The sequence below is a fragment of the Cnephaeus nilssonii genome (assembly GCF_951640355.1).
Source record: "Cnephaeus nilssonii genome assembly, chromosome: 2".
NCBI classification, from domain to species: domain Eukaryota; kingdom Metazoa; phylum Chordata; class Mammalia; order Chiroptera; family Vespertilionidae; genus Cnephaeus; species Cnephaeus nilssonii.
The window spans coordinates 114,005,413-114,025,610 of NC_137073.1; the positions used below are offsets into that span (position 1 = coordinate 114,005,413).

The 20,198-nt window shown below is 63.5% G+C and overlaps 1 protein-coding gene across 1 annotated transcript; it reads left to right on the plus strand.

Annotated features, from left to right (window-relative positions):
* Positions 1-1,735: 1,735 nt before the first annotated feature.
* SNX18 (sorting nexin 18) lies at positions 1,736-18,522 on the plus strand. The gene is made up of 2 exons (XM_079787996.1): positions 1,736-3,409; positions 18,121-18,522. Exons 1-2 carry the CDS (start codon positions 1,825-1,827, stop codon positions 18,372-18,374), a joined length of 1,839 nt encoding a protein of 612 aa, XP_079644122.1. The 5' UTR covers positions 1,736-1,824; the 3' UTR covers positions 18,375-18,522.
* Positions 18,523-20,198: the final 1,676 nt, after the last annotated feature.

Below are 20,198 nucleotides of genomic sequence, written 5' to 3' on the forward strand. Positions count from 1 at the left end.
GAGTGCATTTACCTTAAACCTCGTCGCCTCTAGGCGTCCGTAAGTAGCACGCGTGTCTTCTCCATGTTCAGTGAAAGCCGACGGCGTGTTTCTGCCCCTGAAACTCGTGACGTCCCGGCGGGCCCTGAGGAGAGTCCCAACCAGCATGTTCAGCTGAAGCGTGGCCTCTGGAATCTGCTCCCTGCGTGGAATCAAGGCTTCGCAACAGAAACGCACACGGCGGGCGGTCTGGCCTGTGGGCTGTGTGGGTGCGGGATGCCTGGAATACCACAGCCGTGACATGCTGCTCCCCCAGGCGGGCTGCCTCGCTGGCCTGCTCCCAGGTTGGCTGGGAAAGGGTCAGGGGACCGGCCGAACCCCGAGGAGAGGTGCCCTCACAGGGAAAATGAGGCGACTGAACAGGCGAAGGGGTGAGAAGGAAGGCCCGGCCAGGGCTGCAGGGAAGGGGAGACGTGGAACCGCAGCTCAGCGATGGGGGCGGTCAGCACCTCAGCAAGGGCCCTGCTATGGACCCGCTTCAACATGATGGAGGCAGAGACAGAGACAGAGACAGAGACAGGGACAGAGACAGGGACAGAGACAGGGACAGAGACAGAGGCAGAGACAGGGACAGGGACAGAGACAGAGACAGAGACAGGGACAGAGTCAGAGGCAGAGACAGAGACAGAGACAGGGACAGGGACAGGGACAGAGACAGAGGCAGAGACAGGGACAGAGACAGGGACAGAGACAGAGGCAGAGACAGGGACAGGGACAGAGACAGAGACAGAGACAGAGACAGGGACAGAGACAGAGACAGGGACAGAGACAGAGACAGAGACAGGGACAGAGTCAGAGGCAGAGACAGAGACAGAGACAGGGACAGGGACAGGGACAGAGACAGAGGCAGAGACAGGGACAGAGACAGGGACAGAGACAGAGGCAGAGACAGGGACAGGGACAGAGTCAGAGGCAGAGACAGAGACAGGGACAGAGGCAGAGACAGGGACAGAGACAGGGACAGAGACAGAGACAGGGACAGAGACAGAGACAGAGGCAGAGACAGCTGGGCGGCCCTGACCTCGGCGCGGAGCGGGGTGAGCTCGGACCGCCTGGTGCACGTGCCTGGCTGGGACCCGGGACCCAGCTTTTCCTCAGGAGGCGCCGGGGTGTCTGCCTTCCCCGGAGCCGTCACCGCAGCCGCAGCGGCAGCAAACGCCTGCACCGGGCTCACCGCGGAGACGGCCCTATGCTGACGCCCCTGGCCTGTAAATCAGGGTCACACTGCACCCCAGGGGGCAGGGACGGCGGGGGCCTCACTCAGGGCACACAGCGGGTGTTGTCAGAGGGGGGTCCAGCCCAGCCCCGCTCCGCAGTCCGGCCGTCCGCACGGTCGCACACCGCACCCGGCTCTGCTCCTGCCCTCCGCGCCCCGGAGGCCCGCAGGCTGCAGCGGGCGCCGGCACAGCGGGAATCGGGACGCGCACGCTGCGCTGGGGACTTTCTCCGACACCTTCTCTCACCTGGAAGCCCCCAGACCGGTCAGCACCACCTCCACCTGCCGGCGCTGCGGCGGCTGCACGCGCCGGCCACCAGGGGGCAGCGGCGGCGCGGGCTCGGCGCTCGGCGGCTCGGGCGTCGCTTGCTCTGGCCTGGCGCTCGGCGCTCGGCGCTCGGCGCGCGCGGCTGGGGACGTGGGCGCCGCGGCCCCGCCCCCCGGCGGCGGCTCGGCTCAGTCGGCGGCGCGCGGCGCGGGCGGAGGGCGCGACCGGCGGGCGGGGCGCGGCGCGGCGCGCGGCGTGGGCTCCTCCGCGGCCCTCGGCGGCCGCGGGCTCGGCCGGGACCATGGCGCTGCGCGCCCGCGCGCTGTACGACTTCAGGTCGGAGAACCCGGGCGAGATCTCGCTGCGCGAGCACGAGGTGCTGAGCCTGTGCAGCGAGCAGGACATCGAGGGCTGGCTGGAGGGCGTCAACAGCCGCGGCGACCGCGGCCTCTTCCCGGCCTCCTACGTGCAGGTGATCCGCGCCCCCGAGCCCGGCCCCGCGCCGGACGGCGGCCCCGGCGGCCCGGCCCGCTACGCCAACGTGCCGCCCGGCGGCCTGGAGCCCCTGCCCGCCCCGCCGCCCGCCGCCTTCCAGCCGCCGAGCGCCTTCCAGCCGCCGAGCGCCTTCCAGCCGCCGGGCGCCGGCCTCCCGTACGCCGGGGGCGCCCTGCAGCCGTCGCCCCAGCAGCTGTACGGCGGCGGCTACCAGGCCAGCCAGGGCAGCGACGACGACTGGGACGACGAGTGGGACGACAGCTCCACGGTGGCGGACGAGCCGGGCGCGCTGGGCGGCGGCGCGTACCCGGACCTGGACGGCTCGTCGGCGGGGGCCCCCGGCCGCTACCGCCTGTCCACGCGCGCCGACCCGTCGCTGGGCTCCCGCGGCGGCCCGGGGCCCGCGCCGCACCCGCCGTCGGGCGCCAAGAGCTCGGCCACGGTGAGCCGCAACCTGAACCGCTTCTCCACCTTCGTCAAGTCGGGCGGCGAGGCCTTCGTGCTGGGCGAGGCGTCGGGCTTCGTCAAGGACGGGGACAAGCTGTGCGTGGTGCTGGGCCCCTACGGCCCCGAGTGGCAGGAGAACCCCTACCCCTTCCAGTGCACCATCGACGACCCCACCAAGCAGACCAAGTTCAAGGGCATGAAGAGCTACATCTCCTACAAGCTGGTGCCCACGCACACGCAGGCGCCCGTGTACCGGCGCTACAAGCACTTCGACTGGCTGTACGCGCGCCTGGCCGAGAAGTTCCCGGTCATCTCGGTGCCCCACCTGCCCGAGAAGCAGGCCACGGGCCGCTTCGAGGAGGACTTCATCTCCAAGCGCCGCAAGGGCCTCCTCTGGTGGATGAACCACATGGCCAGCCACCCGGTGCTGGCGCAGTGCGACGTCTTCCAGCACTTCCTCACCTGCCCCAGCGGCACCGACGAGAAGGCCTGGAAGCAGGGCAAGCGCAAGGCCGAGCGCGACGAGATGGTGGGCGCCAACTTCTTCCTGACGCTGAGCACGCCGCCCGCCGCCGCGCTGGACCTGCAGGAGGTGGAGAGCCGCATCGACGGCTTCAAGAGCTTCACCAAGAAGATGGACGACAGCGCGCTGCAGCTCAACCACACGGCCACCGAGTTCGCGCGCAAGCAGGTGACGGGCTTCAAGAAGGAGTACCAGAAGGTGGGCCAGTCCCTGCGCGGCCTCAGCCAGGCCTTCGAGCTGGACCAGCAGGCCTTCTCGGCCGGCCTCAACCAGGCCATCGCCTTCACCGGCGACGCCTACGACGCCATCGGCGAGCTCTTCGCCGAGCAGCCCCGGCAGGACCTGGACCCCGTCATGGACCTGTTGGCGCTGTACCAGGGCCACCTGGCCAACTTCCCCGACATCATCCACGTGCAGAAAGGTAAAGCCCGGGGCGGGGCGGGGGGCGGGGGCGTGTGCCCTGGCGGGGAGCGGGGGCCGGGGACAGAGAGGCTGCTCTCGCCTAGGGACTGGGGGTGTCTGCGGCATCGTTGGGGAATTTGCATGTTGGGCCGGCCCTTCTGGGATCTGTGTCCAGGGCCCAACTGGAAGGAGACCCAAACCAGCACAGGCCTGTGCGTGAGCACGGGGGTCACTCAGCGCTGGGTGTCAGGAAGCATGGAGCTCGTGGGGAGACTCCCCTGCAAACACAGGTGTGTCTGCCCTCACTCCCCCCCCCCCCCCCCCGCTCGGATGGAGGAATTGGGGTCCCTTCTCCGAGGGACTGGGCGGGGGGGGGGGGGGGGCTCTCCTGCAGCCCTGTGGACTTTGAGGAAGTTTTGAGAAATCTGTTAAGCCCGGTCATGGTGATTTGGAGTCTGTGAGACGGAAGCTAAGAGCAGCGTTTAGGAGAGGATGTGGGGACGACGTGGAATGTAGAATCTGAGCTTCGGTCTGAGGGCCTTGTCCCTGGCCTCAGTGAGAACCAGAGGCTGCCCAGCGCCGAGGGCTTCACCGGGAAGAGCGTCCCTGACCCTTGGTGCGGCCTAAACGGGCCCTTTGTTCCGTTCCAGCGTAAATGAGAGCAGTGTGGCCTGGGGACGTCCCTCCCTGTGCGCTCCGGGCAGTGCCTGGGTGAGGGCTGGGGCAGGGGTCTCCCTCCTGGGAGAGTTCTCTGAGGGGGAGGGGGGGTGGGGAGGGGAGGAGGGGGTCACCCATCTAACTCCCTCCGGGGAGACCTGGGTCAGCAGGCTGGCCTTCCGTAGTGAGGGGTCGCTGCCTCTCCAGGGCCAAGCCCAGTGATGAACACGCCTGGCCTCTGACAGGGTCCTACGGGCCTTGAACTGAAAGCTGCCTCTTGGTCCTTTCTGCTCCGAGAGCCACACAAACCTGCCTGTCCCTCCTCCCCTGTCAGCCCTCAGACCCTGTTCCTCCCCCTCCAGTGTGAGTCCTGGCTCACCCACTGGGTGGGCGCCTTCAGGCCCTGGGTGTGCGCTGCCCCGCGGGCGGGCGGGCAGGCGGGCGGGCGCTGCACGTGGCGTCAGTGGGGACGGCACCTCCCGCAGGGCGCTGTGAAGGCAGCCATCAGACTGAGCGGAGGCAGCCACAGCCTGCGGCCCAGGGGAGCCTGCTTCTCCACGCCTGCGCCGCTCTTTGCATAAATTGGTGTGAATCCCTGAGCCCGGCTGGCACTGGTGGGTCTCACTGTGGGCCTTGAATGCAGGACCTGACATTTAAATTCCATTTGTGTCACGCCCAGGCCCCCGGCTGGCCGCCTGTTTGTTTATATAACTTATGCAAATGCTGGTGAGTAGGTGGAGGGTGGAGCCCAGCGCACACACCTGTGGCCTTGACCCAGGTGACTGGCTGGTCCTGCCCGCCCTGGTCTCCTGTCGCTCAGACCTCACTCCCCAAGCCCCCTGCTCTGGAAATTACTTGTTAGAAAGGCCATGTGTGGGGTTTGTCCTAAGATCTGCTTGGCATTTACAGCAGTACTTGGTGGAGTCTGTTAAACCATGGGGCTGGTTTATTTTTTTAATCCTAAAGCTAAAATTGTCTCCTATGACTTGGGATTTGAGAAACTTCCTTTATTAAAAACAGTGCCGTTTTATGTCACTTTGTTAAACCGAGTCAGAGGCACTGAACATAACGGGCACCTGGGAAGGAACACCCGTTGGTGTTCAGTAGTTTGTTTGTGTCGTCGCCTCGGTGTGTGCTGCTCAGGGACAGTGTCCCTAGGTGACACGTGTTTAGAATGTGCTGCATGTAAAGCGCAGTGCGCCGGCCAGAGCTGGCTCGCAGGCGGTGGTTATCAGGGAGGCTGTGTGCAGGTGAGAGAATGCCACACCAGGTGACACCCGGCGAGTGTGCCCCGGGCATCGGCATCGGCAGCTCCTGGTGGAAAGAGCAGCTCACCGCCCCCCGCCCCCGGCACCACCTTACTGCACCGTTGCCGTTGGAATGAACCCGGAGCGTCGAGCACTTGGAATCCTGTTGACGGTTGTTTTTCCTCCAAGGTCTCCAAGCATCATCCAAGGAGAACAAGAACAACAAAAAGATAAAAACCTTTAAGCAACTTAAACAACGTTTGTTGTAAGCACTTGGTCCCAAGTTTATATTTCAACTCAGGGAGGATGTTAAAAATTCAGAAGAATTATTTCATCTCTTACGTTCCTGTTGCTTACAGCAAGACGAAACCGTTTCAGTCCTGCAGCGTACGGTTCTGACAGGAAGTGATTGGAAGTGCTTTTCGGTGACCCACGCAGTTGAGAGGGGAGTTAGTGAGGTTCCGCCCCCTCAACTCCTGGGGGTAGGCAGGGACCTTGGCGCCTCTGAGCTGGTCTCTAACCCAGGAGACGGCGGCTTTCCCGTGTTTGAGCGGTGCTGCTCCGTGCTGGCTCTGTGAGCCACGCGCGGCCACTGATGTTTAACGGAAGCTAACGAAAACGGAGGACTCCGTTTCCCAGCCACGCTAAGTGTACTTGAGTAACTCGCAGGGACGCAGGCCGCTGGCCCCTCTGCCCGTGGGAAGGTGTCTGCCGCGGGGGGACGCCTCGAGGTCCGTTCAGAACACAGCGCCTCGGGCCGGGCATCCGGGGGAGCTGGGACACAGCCTGGTGTGCGGCTGGCGCTCCTGACCCTGTTAGTGCCGGAGCCGGGGTTTGAACGCAGCCGCTTCATGGTGCGTGCTTTCTGCAGAATTGAAGAGCGCCATATGGTTCCTTTAGCTGAAAGAGAATTCTAGAGTGGTGATTTTTTTCATCGACTAATGGAGTCTTGGATAAACAGACCTGCTCCGGTTCATGGGGCTGAGTTCTCTAGTCTGCAGTGCAGTGGATGGAAATTCAGAATCTGTTGGAATTTTATTCATGTTTTGCTTTGTCTTAAGAGTAGTCCCACCCAGCTGGTGTGGCTCAGTGGTTGAGCACCGACCTATGAACCAGGAGGTCACGGTCGGGTTCCTGTGCCCAGGTTGTGGGCTTGATCCCCAGTGTGGGGCCTGCAGGAGGCAGCCCACCCATGATTCTCTCTCATCATTGATGTTTCTCTCTCTATCCCTTCCTCTCTGAAATCAATAAAAACATTTTAAGAAAGGGGAGTCCCTTTAATTCCCTGCTCACTGATTCCTGCGAGGCAGACCATACTTGTCCGTCACAGCTGCGTACCCCGTAGTCTCGATTTTCTCCTCGTACCATCCCTGCCCACAGTGCTGCAGATGTTGGTGAGTTTGAGGAACAACAGAGAATCTGTCCGTTTCTTAGCTTACTTCATCCTGTTTCCGAAGATATGACTCCTCTCTGGTTGATGATAAAGCTCAGTGCGTGGCCGTGAGTCACCTGTGGGGGACCTTGCTGGGAGGGACTGTAAACATTTGGGATGAGAGATGTGGTTTTCTCTCTGCTTGTGAATGTGGACCGGAGAGCCGGAGGCCCTTCAGGGAAATTCCTTCCCCGAGGACAGGTGACAGGTGTGAAGGCACGGCCGGGTGGCTTGTTGGTCTGAGGGGTGACGCAGGGCGGAAGTGGGCGAGTACACACAGGCGTCCGTGGTCGGTGCTCTTGAATGACACAGTCAGTGGCTAGTTGGTCGCCCTCTGAACGCCCCAGATGAGCCTTCTGTCCCACCGCAGCCGGTGGGAGTGGTACCAGCCCTGGCCCTGCCCGCCCGCCCGCTGGGCAGAGTTTCCATTGCGCGCCCTCCCCAGGCGCAGGGAGGTCCGGGTCCCTCCCATGGGGATTGAAGATAGCCGGTCCCTCGGGGCGGGTGAGGCCGCCTCCTGGGCGCTTCCGGTCTGCCTCCGGTCTGCTGGGCTAAAGCTAGCCCTGGGGGTGGGGCCAGGGAGGCGGGGAGAAGGTCTAAGGCTCTTCAAGGCCTCGCCTCAGTTTGAAGGGTCTGGGTAGAAACTGAGTCACTCATCTGTTGTCCCCCCCCCTTCCACCCCCCCCCCCCCCCGCGCCTGTGGGCGGCGGCCCAGCCTCCACCTTCGGCCAGGCTGAGTTCCCTAGTGAAGGAGGTCAGTCACACGGGATTTCTGCTCCTTAGAACTCTTGGTCGCCCACGTGACTTGCCTTCCTCTCCTGAGGAAGTGTGTTACTTAGCAGGTGGGAAGATGGTGGCTGGGCGGCTAATAAGTCATTGGGCTTGTGCGCAGGGCGCTCTGAGAGAGAACCTGGTTTTACTCAGCAAATATCTCAGTGCCCACCACGGCTCAGGCTCTGCTAGTGCCAGGGCGGGGCCCTGCCCGTGTGGGTCAGTGGGTGGGCACTGTCCCGTGTACGGGAAGGTTGCTGGTTTGACTCCTGGCAGGGGCACATGCCCATTGATGTGTTGCTCTCATATTGGTGTTTCTTTCTCTCTCTCTCCCTCTTCCTTTCCCTCTCTCTAAAAATCAATGAAAAGGTATTTTAAACTAGATGCCCGGGTTGTGTCGGTGACCGAAGCAGAGACGCCTGCCCTTGTGGAGCTTGCCTGCTGGCAGGTGGAGAAACGCGAAAAGCAGACGCAGTGATGCGTGCTCGTGTGCGCCGGAGTGTGGGGTGCGGGGACAGAGCCGTGCAGCAGGGCGTGAGCCTGGGGGGCAGGATGAAGTTTTAACAGGATGCTCCAAGTCGCCTCCTTGGGAGCTGGAATCTAAGCAGAGCCTGAGGAGGCCAGGGAGTGAGCCGCCCAGGAGTCTCGGGAGCCAGGGCGCTGGCGGGGGGCGAGTGCCGGGCAGGCTGAGAGGCGTGAGGAGGCAGGTGACCAGGCTGAGAGGATGGGGGGTGGAGGGGGGCCCGGAGGCCGAGCTGCAGGGCTGTGGGTCGTAGTCGGACTTGCAGGAAAGCCCGGTGGGACGGGGCTGGAGCAGGGTTTTGAGCCACGGCCTGAGGGACAGCTGGTCCTGACTCGGGCTTCCTGGGTTGCTGTGTGAGGACGAGTGGGGAGGGGCAGGTGCCACAGGTGGGAGCAGGGAGCCAGCGGGAAGCTGCCCGCTAATCCAGGCGAGAGACTTGGAGGCTGGACCAGGGACGGGGAGGGGCAGCGGAGAGGGATGTGTGTAGAGGTGGAGTGGACAGGCTTTCCTAAGCGGCCAGGTGTGGCTGGGGAGGGAGGAGGGGGAGGGAGCGGTCTGCCCACAGGGCGGGTGGAGCCTCCTCGGCTGCCGTGAGGGAGGCTGGGACCTGGTGGGGATGGAAGCCGGTGAGGCTTGTGCTGCTAGGCGGACAGGCTGCTGTGTGTGTTCCCTCCCCGCCCAGCACAGCCTCAGGCTGGGACCTCCTTCCTGCCCTGGAGCCCAGGGGCAGCCTCGCCCTCTCCCAGGTGATCGATCACCTGGGGCTGGAGCCGAGGTCGTACCTGCCTCACGGGAGGCGCAGGTCCTGCAGGAGCCGGGGGTGTGCGGACGGTGGAGGTGGACGTGGACGTGTGTGGTGTTGGCTGTGAGAGGCCAGGGTCCGAGGGAGCAGGGGGTCGGCTGTGAGTGCTGTGGGGAGCCCTGGGCTTTTCCTGGAAAGGCCGTCACGGCGTGACTCGAGGAACTGGGTGGCGGGTGCAGGCGAACCTCGGAAACCCTCGGGGGCTCGCTGAGCACTAGCAGCTGCACCTGCAGCTCAGCGGGGGGGCTGACAGGCGCCTTCCCCGTGCAGAGGGACACGCACACGCGTGGGCAGGCGCCGCCTGTGAAACAGGACAGGGGTGATTAACTGTGGGCAGGGAGGAGTGTGGAGAGTAGGAGGCCGGCTAGCCGGTGGGGGCGGGGCTCTGAACCCCGGTACAGAAACCAGGCCAGATGTGGCTCCTGGAGCAGCCTGGGCGTGGCCTCAGTGAAGCTGGCCCACCTGGCTCTGCTGAGTCAGTGCAGGCCTGCGCCTGGGCCTGGGCCTGGAGCCTGGGGCGCTTAGAAAAGCCCTCAGGTGATCTGAGGTCAGCTGCAGGGGGGGAGGGAGCCTCAGTGGTCAGACAGGGCGTGACCGACCGGGCAGGCCCCACCTTTGAGGGACACGTCCTGGTGGCAGAGTAAAGTGTGGCTGGGGGGGGGGGCCATAAAGGAACCTGCAGACCAGGGCTGTGGGGCCACCAACGGAGGCGCTTGGAGGGGGAGCCGGGGCTGTCTGTTCACAGCACTCGAGCTAAGGATGGTTTTTACTTAAAAATTTTTTTTTCTTTTGATTTCAGGGAGGGAGGGGGAGAGAGAGATTGGGGGTTCGGAGGTGAACCCCCTCATTTTCCCAGCCTGCAGACCGGAGGTGAGCCACAGAAAGCTGCCTGAGGCCCTCAGGCGGGCAGCCGGGCCCGGCTCCCGGAGCTCCTGTTGGCCGAGCAGACAGAGGGGCTGTCCGAGTGCCCGGGCACGAGGGGCGTGGGAAGGGCCGGTGAACGCAGACACCCGGGGGGGGGGGGGGGGAGGGCACTGAGGGCGTGGCTCTCCGGAGTCTAGAGTTCCCTGTGAGGCCCTGTGGGTGGCGGTGGAGAAGGCGGGTTCAGAAGAGGGGGAATGTGGGGAAAGGTCAGGCATGGGCCCGAGGGAGCTTAGGACCCCACTTCCTGGACTTGGTTACGTGGGACTGGCGACTTCACGAGAGCCACCGCTGCCTGCAGCGAGACCCCCTTGAGCACTGACACGTCAGCGTCGGGGCCTGTGTGATGGGTGCCTCATGTCTGTCCCGAGACGTGTGTTTCTGGGTGCTCTGTCTGTCTCTAGTGGGTAAGAGAAGGGCCACGGTCCTGGAGCCCCGGGGAACCCCAGGGTCAGGGTGTCCCTAAGGTGAGACAGCTCATGTGGGCTTGTCCCCAACACGTAGAGGTCACCAGGTGATGGGAATGCCAGGCACAGCGGGCACCGTGGGCGCAGGAAGGTAGTTAGGCCGCGCAGCCCAGCAGTCAGCGCCAGCGTCGCTTACGGAGCAGATGGTCAGCCGGTGCCTGCAGCTACAGTTCTGCTGGTAAAGACGCGACGTCCTCTGGGCAGAGTGCTTGGAAGCCAGCAACGCATCCTTGAAAGTGTCCTTGTAACTGCGGCTGAGAGGCACGCTCAGTCCGCTCCCCCAGGCGGGGCGGTCTCGGCGCCGGGTCCCTCCAAGCAGTGTCCCCTCGCTCCCTCCTGCCCCTCAGGGAGGAGCTGTGTGGTGGCTTCTCATGGACTTATTCCAGCTTCCGTCGCCCTTTCTCTTCCTAGAAAAAAGAAACTAAGGTTTTTGAGATGTTTTCTCAAAAAAAAGGAAAGAAAAGTAACTATTGGGGCAGAGGGAGAGCACGGAGTGGGTGGGAGGGGAGGAAGGGAGGGACAGTGGCCGGTGAGCGGGACTCGGGGTGGTGCCCTGATGAAGAGCGAAGTAGGCCACTGGGCCACATTAGCATTTTCTCTCGACATTTCCGGTGCCAGCGAGTGAGAAGTGCCTGGTCCAGGCCTGGGGCTCCCTCAGCCTGCCTCCTGCCCCCAGGCACACGGCCCCGCCCCGGGAAGACAAGATCCAGTGCATCCTGCTGGCACGTTCATGATTTCAACACTCAGTCAAGTGCTTGCTTTCTTAAAACGTCTTCTTTAGGGAAAATGGAGCTTGGATCCCTGTTGCCTAGTGACTGGGCCTTTTGTGTCACTGGTCCTAGGAGGACAGAACTTACCGGAACCCGAGATTTGATTGAGGGGAGGAAGGCGTGTTCAGGAGCAGAAACCAGGTCTGGTTGGGCTGGGAGCGTCTGGAGCAGCCAGCCAGCCCTTGGGCCCTGAGCGGGGGAGAGGGCACAGAGGGGACCTGGAGGGGGAGGCCTGTCAGCTTCTTCAGCCCAGTTTTAGATGCTCTGGATGCCCGGGGCGGCTCCGTGTCTGGATGCCCGGGGCGGCTCGGGGTCTGGATGCCCGGGACGGCTCGGTGCCTGGATGCCCGGGACGGCTCGGTGTCTGGATGCCCGGGCGGCTCGGTGTCTGGATGCCCGGGCGCAGCACAGTGCCTGGGTGCCCGGGCGGCTCGGTGTCTGGATGCCCGGGACGGCTCGGTGTCTGGATGCCCGGGGCGGCTCGGTGTCTGGATGCCCGGGCGCAGCACAGTGCCTGGGTGCCCGGGCGCAGCACAGTGCCTGGGTGCCCGGGCGGCTCGGTGTCTGGATGCCCGGGCGGCTCGGTGCCTGGATGCCCGGGCGGCTCGGTGTCTGGATGCCCGGGCGGCTCGGTGTCTGGATGCCCGGGACGGCTCGGTGTCTGGATGCCCGGGGCGGCTCGGTGTCTGGATGCCCAGGCAGCTCGGTGCCTGGATGCCCGGGCGGCTCGGTGTCTGGATGCCCGGGCGCAGCACAGTGCCTGGGTGCCCAGGCGGCTCGGTGTCTGGATGCCCGGGGCGGCTCGGGGTCTGGATGCCCGGGTGGCTCGGGGTCTGGATGCCCGGGGCAGTACATTTTGCTGGGTCAGAACTTCCCAGGACATTGATTTCTCTGCCAATCAGGAGGAGGGACACAGTTCAGTTAATGTAGAGGACTGTGTTTGCTGTCGGCCGGCGGAGGGGTTTTACATGTGCCAATGGGCCGCAGGACACCAAGCTCTGCCCGCTCACCTCAGAGAAACAATGACATGGCCTGCTTCGGGAGGGTTTGCTGGGGGAGGTGACCTGCTGGCAGGCTGTGATGCTTTGGAAAATGGTGCCGACCTGCTGGATCTATAAAGTGAGTCTCGGAGTCTGAGCCCTTTAAGGCTATGATATCCATGAACTGTCCTGGATTAAGTTCTTGAGCTTTGATTAGTTTGTGTTTATTACGAGCATGCGCAACATAATCCCTCTGAAAACTCAGTGCACGTGGGTCGGACCCGGTGGTGGCTACCTCCCCTTTGCTCCTCCAGCCTGCACCAGGTGGCTCACCAGGTGGCCTCACCAGGTGGCCTCACCCAGGGAAGGGGTGGGGGAGGCGGGGGTCCAGGCCTTGGCTTCTGTGGGTGGGTGGAGGGCGGGGGAGGGGCAGAGGCCTGTGTTTGAGCCGGGGAGTTGCAGTCAGTCTGACAGTGAGCCGCGGGGTTGTGTACAGACGCAGGTGACCTGTTAGTGGCAGCCTGCAGCGGCCCCGCCCTGCCAGCTTCCCTTCGCTCAGTGAGGAAAGGGCGGGCTCAGCCGCGGGGCACAGGCCTGTGTGGGATCGGAGGGGGAGCGGCCGGGGGGAGGGCTGGCCAGCGCTTTGGCATGAGTTAGTGGCAGGACTTGGGGCAAGTCATGCAGCCCTTGTTTGTAAGGCAGAGCGAGCTGCACCCCACACTGCTCTGCGGCCCTTTCGGCTCTTTAAAAGGAACAAAGCCTCAGGGATGGGAAGAAAGGCCTGGGGTTCTGGCTCCTCCTTTTGGAATGAGTCTTAGGGTCACAGTTTCGCAGTGAACTCTCCCGTGGGGACACTCCAGGGATGCGCCCAGCTCCCTCGCCCGGTAATGACACGAGTCTCAGCTGGAAGCTCCTGCCCGTCTGCATTTCCAGAGGCTGTGCTCCCCGCCCTCCCCGGAGGACCCGTGGCCGTGGCTGTGGCCCGTGGCGTGGCCTCCGCCTGGCCTCCGGAGGCGGCTGCTGGGAGGAGCCGGTGCGGGCGGGCTGACGTAGCCCTCGCCCAGTCAGGCCTTTTTCCTGGCCTCCGTCCTTCGGAGGGTGTGTTTCAGCCGGGAGTGGGAGGCTGTGCTTTTCCACGTTCCCTCCGAGCAGGGTGTGCTTCCCTCGGGCTGTAACGGTTACTGTGAGCACGCCTCCCGGCTCCGCGGGTCAGTCCTTCCTGTTTCTCTCCGAGGTGAGCACTTGCCGGCGTTGTTCCCACCAGAAGGTCCTGCTGTGCCCGCTGTCCCGGACGCCTCCCGCCCCCTCACGGTCTCGGCCAGGCAGCAGCGAGGAGCTGTGTGCCAGCCCTCCCTCCTAAGGCCTCTCCTCTGTCGCTCCGTGTTCAGTCGTCCCCTCCAAGGCCGTGGCCCCGGAGGCTGTGGGCCTTTCCTTTCACGACAGTGACCACTGTCCCCGCGTTCGCCGTGTCAGGTCTCCCACTCCCTCGCCCTGTTCTGTGCTGAAGGCTGCATGGCCGGTCTGAGGGGAGGCCACGGGCTGGTTCCTGCTCCACGAGCCACGAGAACAGAGAGGTTTTGACGACCTTTGTCTGCTTTCGGATTCTTTGATAATTTTTTAAAAGTGTGTGTTCCCTTCGTGCTTTAGCTTCTGGGCCACGTTTTAGCTTTTATTTACCCTCCTCTTGGGCTTGGTAAAGAACGCCGGAGAGGTGCCCAGGCCTGCTGAGCGGGGGCTCACTGCCTACAGTGATGGGCAACCTTTGGAGCTCGGTGTGTCAGACTTCGCCAAAAAACTGAGCATAACTCAGGTAGTGTGTCACTTTGAGGAAAAAACTAACTCCAAGACTCTAGTCGCAAATGTTTCATCCTCAGGAGCAGCAAATGTTTCATCCTCGGCATGTGGCCGCGTGTCATCAGAAATGGCTACACGTGTCAATGCTGACACGCGTGTCATAGGTTCGCCATCACTGGCCTAGGACTTGGGTTTGTGGGCGTGTCCCCCAGCAGAGGGCCGGGTCCCCCAGCAGGGGGCGTGTCCCCCAGCAGAGGGGCGGTCCCCCAGCAGAGGGGCGGGACCCCCAGCAGAGGGGCGAGTCATCTAGCAGAGGGGCGTGTCCCCCAGCAGAGGGCGTGTCCCCCAGCAGAGGGGCGGGTCCCCCAGCAGAGGGGCGGGTCCCCCAGCAGGGGGCGTGTCCCCCAGCAGAGGGGCGGTCCCCCAGCAGAGGGGCGGGACCCCCAGCAGAGGGGCGAGTCATCTAGCAGAGGGGCGTGTCCCCCAGCAGAGGGCGTGTCCCCCAGCAGAGGGGCGTGTCCCCCAGCAGAGGGGCGTGTCCCCCAGCAGAGGGGCGTGTCCCCCAGCAGAGGGGCGGGTCCCCCAGCAGGGGGCGTGTCCCCCAGCAGAGGGGCGGTCCCCCAGCAGAGGGGCGGTCCCCCAGCAGAGGGCGGGACCCCCATCAGAGGGGCGGGACCCCCAGCAGAGGGGCGAGTCATCTAGCAGAGGGGCGTGTCCCCCGGCAGAGGGCGTGTCCCCCAGCAGAGGGCGGGTCCCCCAGCAGAGGGGCGGGTCCCCCAGCAGAGGGCGTGTCCCCCAGCAGAGGGGCGTGTCCCCCAGCAGAGGGGCGTGTCCCCCAGCAGAGGGGCGGGTCCCCCAGCAGGGGGCGTGTCCCCCAGCAGAGGGGCGGTCCCCCAGCAGAGGGGCGGGACCCCCAGCAGAGGGGCGAGTCATCTAGCAGAGGGGCGTGTCCCCCAGCAGAGGGCGTGTCCCCCAGCAGAGGGGCGGGTCCCCAGCAGAGGGGCGGTCCCCCAGCAGAGGGCGGGACCCCCATCAGAGGGGCGGGACCCCCAGCAGAGGGGCGAGTCATCTAGCAGAGGGGCGTGTCCCCCGGCAGAGGGCGTGTCCCCCAGCAGAGGGCGGGTCCCCCAGCAGAGGGGCGGGTCCCCCAGCAGGGGGCGTGTCCCCCAGCAGAGGGCGTGTCCCCCATCAGAGGGGCGGGACCCCCAGCAGAGGGGCGAGTCATCTAGCAGAGGGGCGTGTCCCCTGGCAGAGGGCGGGTCCCCCAGCAGAGGGCGGGTCCCCCAGCAGAGGGGCGGGTCCCCCAGCAGGGGGCGTGTCCCCCAGCAGAGGGCGTGTCCCCCAGCAGAGGGGCGGGTCCCCAGCAGAGGGGCGGTCCCCCAGCAGAGGGGCGGGTCCCCCAGCAGAGGGCGGGACCCCCAGCAGAGGGGCGGGACCCCCAGCAGAGGGGCGGGACCCCCAGCAGAGGGGCGGGACCCCCAGCAGAGGGGCGGGACCCCCAGCAGAGGGGCGTGTCCCCCAGCAGAGGGCGTGTCCCCCAGCAGAGGGCGTGTCCCCCAGCAAAGGGGCGGGTCCCCAGCAGAGGGGCGGTCCCCCAGCAGAGGGGCGGGTCCCCCAGCAGAGGGCGGGACCCCCAGCAGAGGGCGGGACCCCCAGCAGAGGGGCGTGTCCCCCAGCAGAGGGGCGTGTCCCCCAGCAGAGGGGCGTGTCCCCCAGCAGAGGGGCGGGACCCCCAGCAGAGGGGCGTGTCCCCCAGCAGAGGGGCGTGTCCCCCAGCAGAGGGCGGGTCCCCCAGCAGGGGGCGGGTCCCCCAGCAGGGGGCGGGTCTGTAGGTCTGTCTGCCCTGGCAGCTTTCTCCCCTCACACTCCTCTGAGGCGGGAGCTGGGCGGCCTCTGCCCTTCTGTGATATTCAGCCTCTGAAAGGTGAAAACACGTCGGGGGTAGAAATGTGTACGGTCATTTCCAGCTGGAGCACCATCAGGTCAAGCGGTGTAGCTGCTGTTGTTTCAGGCGTGTTCGGGTCACCTCAGAGATGCCTGGAGCCCCTAAGACTGGAACTCCCTGCCGCCCGCCCCTCATGCGGGACCAGGTGAACCCGATCCCAGCGGAACTGGCTTTTGGGTGCTCTCCTCGCGGTGGGTTCTGTCCTTCATTCCTAGTTGGCAAAATAAACGTTTGCCTGGAGTCGGCCTGCACCAAAGCGCTGCCCCGTGCTCCTAAGGGATCGATCGGGCGCTGCCACGGCGGTAGTTCCTGCCCCGCACCCCCTCCCCGTGGGGGTGGCGAGGGGCCGACACAGCCCGCCCGCAGGGACGGCTGGGCCTAGATTTCTAAACGTGCGTCCTGGTCGGTGCTTGGTCTGTGGCAGCCTGTTGTGTTAGTGCAGAGGCGGGAAACCAGATGGGTCTGGGTATCGAAGGACTTCACAGGCGCAGCAGTGAATTGAACGAGGTTAGGATTCCAGGGGGAAGTTCCTTTTACACACTCCCAGGTTCTGACCTGCATGTCAGACGAAAGGGCCTGTGAGGAAGGTGAGGGAGGGCGTGCAGGTGCCGCGGGTGTGGGCGGCCCAGCCTCCTCTCGCCTCGGCCCGCCTTGCTTTTCCCAGCCCCGCCCCGGCCTCCTTCCCAATACCTGCAGCGTGTGCTGTGAAGCCAGTTCCCTTTTGGGTCCCATCGCCTCTGCCTCGGCTCCCTGGAGGTTGAGAGGCTCGAGGAGGTCAGACAGCTTCCCGGGTTCTGGTGTGAAGGTGCCGCGGGCCGAGGCCGCGCATGGACCGGGCCCAGCACGCACTGCTGCTTCGGCAGCTCCTGTGGCCTGTGGGTGTGCTGCTGCCTGCCCCCCCCCCCGCCCTCCGCACCCCGGCCTGCCGGGGGCTCTGAGCATTTCCCCGGACACGGACCCACTTCCACGCGCCTGCTCACTCACGCAGTTTCACGGGGTGTCATGGCGGCGGCTGCCTCGGGAGCCTGCGGGGGCCTTGGTGCGTGGCCGTTGTCCGCACACACTAGGTCCTCCCTGAGGCTGTTCCGTGAAACCACGTTCTGGCCCCGGGACCTTTGGGCACTTTAGAGAGCAAAGTTTGTTCTATTTCCTAAATAAGTTCACATTTGGGAGGAAAATGTTCTCCGATTCGCCGACTCCTTAAGGCTGTGCACTTAGAAAGGACTTTGCGGCTCCGTTCCCGGTCAGGCATGTCCTGTTTCTGTCCCCGTCGGGGGCTGTACAGAAGGCACCCCAGACATGTTTCTCTCCCTCCTCCCCTCCCTCCCTCTCCTCTCTTCCTCCTGCCTTTCTCTAAGCATGTCATTGGGGAGGATTTTTTTAAAATCGCCTTCAGAACAAACAAACGACAATGTACACACATGCACACGTATGCCCGATCCTGTCCGTGGCTTTTCAATTCCCGGTCTGAGCTGTGTCTGAAACAGCACACTTCGCCCTCGCGGGCTTCATTTACTGCCGTGGGCGATGGGAGAGATTAGGAACGGGGCTTCCCTGTACGTTTCGTCTCTGGTGAACCTGTTTCCCAACACCTTCCCTCCTGCTCCCCTCAGGCCGCGTCCTCAGGCTGCTGACAGGGGTTCCAGACGTTTCTCTCCTCCCCGGGCTGGGACGAGGGCCGGGCGGAGGCCAGAGCTGCGTGTCCAGAGATTCAGCGCCGGCATCACTCATTCCCCAGAGCCACCGTGTCCTGTTTCCCACCCGCCCTGCCCACCTCTGTCTCCGTGTGACCGTGATTCCCACCCGACCGCCCGCCTCTGTCTCCTGTGACCGTGTTTCCCACCCCGACCGCCTCTGTCTCCGTGTGACAGTGCTGGGAGGGCCGGCCTGGCTTGGCCCCTGCGGGCCCAGTGCCCACCTGCCCCTCGCAGGTGCCTGTGGTGACATTGCCTGACAGGCGGCTCTGGCACCTCCAGCTTCCTTCCCAGGTCGTCATCCGCCCAGCCCCGCAGGAAGGCGGCGGGTCTCGCTCCACGGGCCCGCGGGCTCCCGGCTCCGGGCTCCCGGCGGGCTGCGGTCGGAGCCACGCGGTGCGCCGCTCCCCCTGCAGGCAGCAGTGACGGGCCTGGCTTCGGCCCGCGGCCTGCGGTGGGGCCCGCGCGCTTCCGGTGCAATGCTGGGCCTCACACGGTTCCTCCGGGACTTCCCGCGGCTGTGGGTGCGCGTCCTCCGGGGCGTTGTTTTTATGGTAAAACCCAGTATACAGAGCAGGCAAAGGCAGGTTTACAGGGCTGAGTCGGCGACGCAGAGTTTATTCCTGTGTTAATTATCGTGATATTTTATATACGAACAGCTGTCACCCACCTTCGCCCGTCTTTCCTGGGGCCCATGCGTGTGTTTTAATGAACCTTCTCCCCGCAGGCGCTCTGACCAAGGTGAAGGAGAGCCGGCGGCACGTGGAGGAGGGGAAGATGGAGGCGCAGAAGGCCGACGGCATCCAGGCCCGCTGCAACACCATCTCCTTCGCCACGCTGGCCGAGATCCACCACTTCCACCAGGTCCGCGTGCGCGACTTCAAGTCCCAGATGCAGCACTTCCTGCAGCAGCAGATCATCTTCTTCCAGAAGGTGACGCAGAAGCTGGAGGAGGCGCTTCACAAGTACGACAGCGTCTAGTGACGACGCGCTGGGCGCTCTCCAGGTCAAGGGCGGCTTCAGCAGAGCACAGACTGCTCAGCGCTGCCGCCAGCTCCCGCGTGGCACCGGCCGGTCTGTGCCCGCAGCTGGGCTGGCTGTGTGCTGGCGCAGGGCAGGGCCGCGACACGGCAGTAACCGGACTGGACCGCATTGTAGCTCAGTTACACTATGTACGCCTACACTACCATGTGACGGGGATGTGATCATACTATTTGCCTTATTGCTTTCTGGAGGATGGGTCTTCAGCACAGACTTGGCAGACCTCAGAGCCCGGCGGGGTCTCGGGGAGCCCCGGCCAGCCTGCCCCATGCCTTTCCCGCCCACAGACCGGGGCCCCGAAATTAGCCTGTTCTCTGTTTACAGACTCCGATGAGAGCAGCTGTGCGACTTCGTGCCTTTACACTCGGGTTTTCATTCCCCGCCCCCTTCATAAAGCAGCCCCGACTTTGATCGAAAGAGCGAAAGGCCGGTGCGTACAGGGACAGGCTGCTGGTGACGGCACGTGGCGCCGGGCGGGCGGAGGGGCAGCTGGCGCCGGCCGACGTGTGAGCGCGACAGAGGGCCCCTGCTCGTCCGGGACGTGCGGTCCGTTGGGGAGGCCACAGGGCACTCTGCTCCCTTCGGTGCTCCGTGTGGCCTCCCCCCCGCGTCCTGGAGGCCTGTGTGCGGGGCACGCGCACCCGCTCACCACGGAGGCAGGGCCGGCCCGCGGGACCAGCACAGATTCGGGGAGGACGCTCGCTCTGCTAGGAGGGTTCTTTTCTTTCCTTTTAGCTTGAAGGTTTTCTTTCCTGCTCAGTGTGATGTTTTCTAACGGATCTACACTGTTAACCGATCGAGACTCCACTGTGACTCACTCACTCGTTTACTTAATCGACCACTTTTCAGGGATGTCTGTGAATTCAGTGTTACACGTGATGCGAGTAGCGTTGACCTGAGGAGGGACCAGAAATAACTCTAATCCAGATGCTGAAGCAAGAAGAATTGTTATTTTTAAGTACTGATAAGCCCCCAGGACATTTAACATTAAAAATTACCTTAAATCTATTCTTTTAAAGAAAATACAAAGGCTGACGCATACCAAAAAGATTCCAAAGCAGCTTCGTTTTAAAAAGCACAAAGATTCTGGTTAGAAATGCCGATCTCCAAGTTTCTCATCTTGCTGAGCTAAATGCCGTCTGGTTGCGTTAGAGATGCGAATGTCGCTGGAAGGTTAGGTTCCTGCTGTTTTTAGGAAGTGAGACTGCGCTGCCGCAGAAACCCTGGGCGTGGGAGCGCAGAGGCCAAGAGGCCAGTGTGGAATGTCGGTGAGGCGCATTGATTAAGGAAGAGGGCAGTTATCGGAATATTACTCAACAGCACAAGTACTCTGGAAAGGAATCTCCTGTGGGTAGGGTTTTTAAGATCAGGGTCTCATAATTGTTATCAACACTGTATTCCTTAGGTTGTCTCCTGGGAGGCGGGCTGTGACCAAATACATTGTTCTCTAAGGAGTGACTTCCTCTCATTGACGGCAAAATACAGTTTGATAAGCAAAACCCATGTGTGTATAAATGTTAATTTTATGGCAGAAGTTTGGAGATTATAATTCTAGCATTTACTCTAAGTTTGGGTCTGTATTGGACAAATAAGCACTATGCTTTCAAATGATTTGAAAATCCGTTTTCTTTGCCTCTTTATTTTGATGGTGGTTTGATTTTCTTTTTTAAATCACTAAACTCATGCTCTGGCAGCCTGGACACGACCTGAGGGGTCAGAGGCCTGTGCTTGGCCACGGCGGCCAGGGCTGCGATGATACGGACT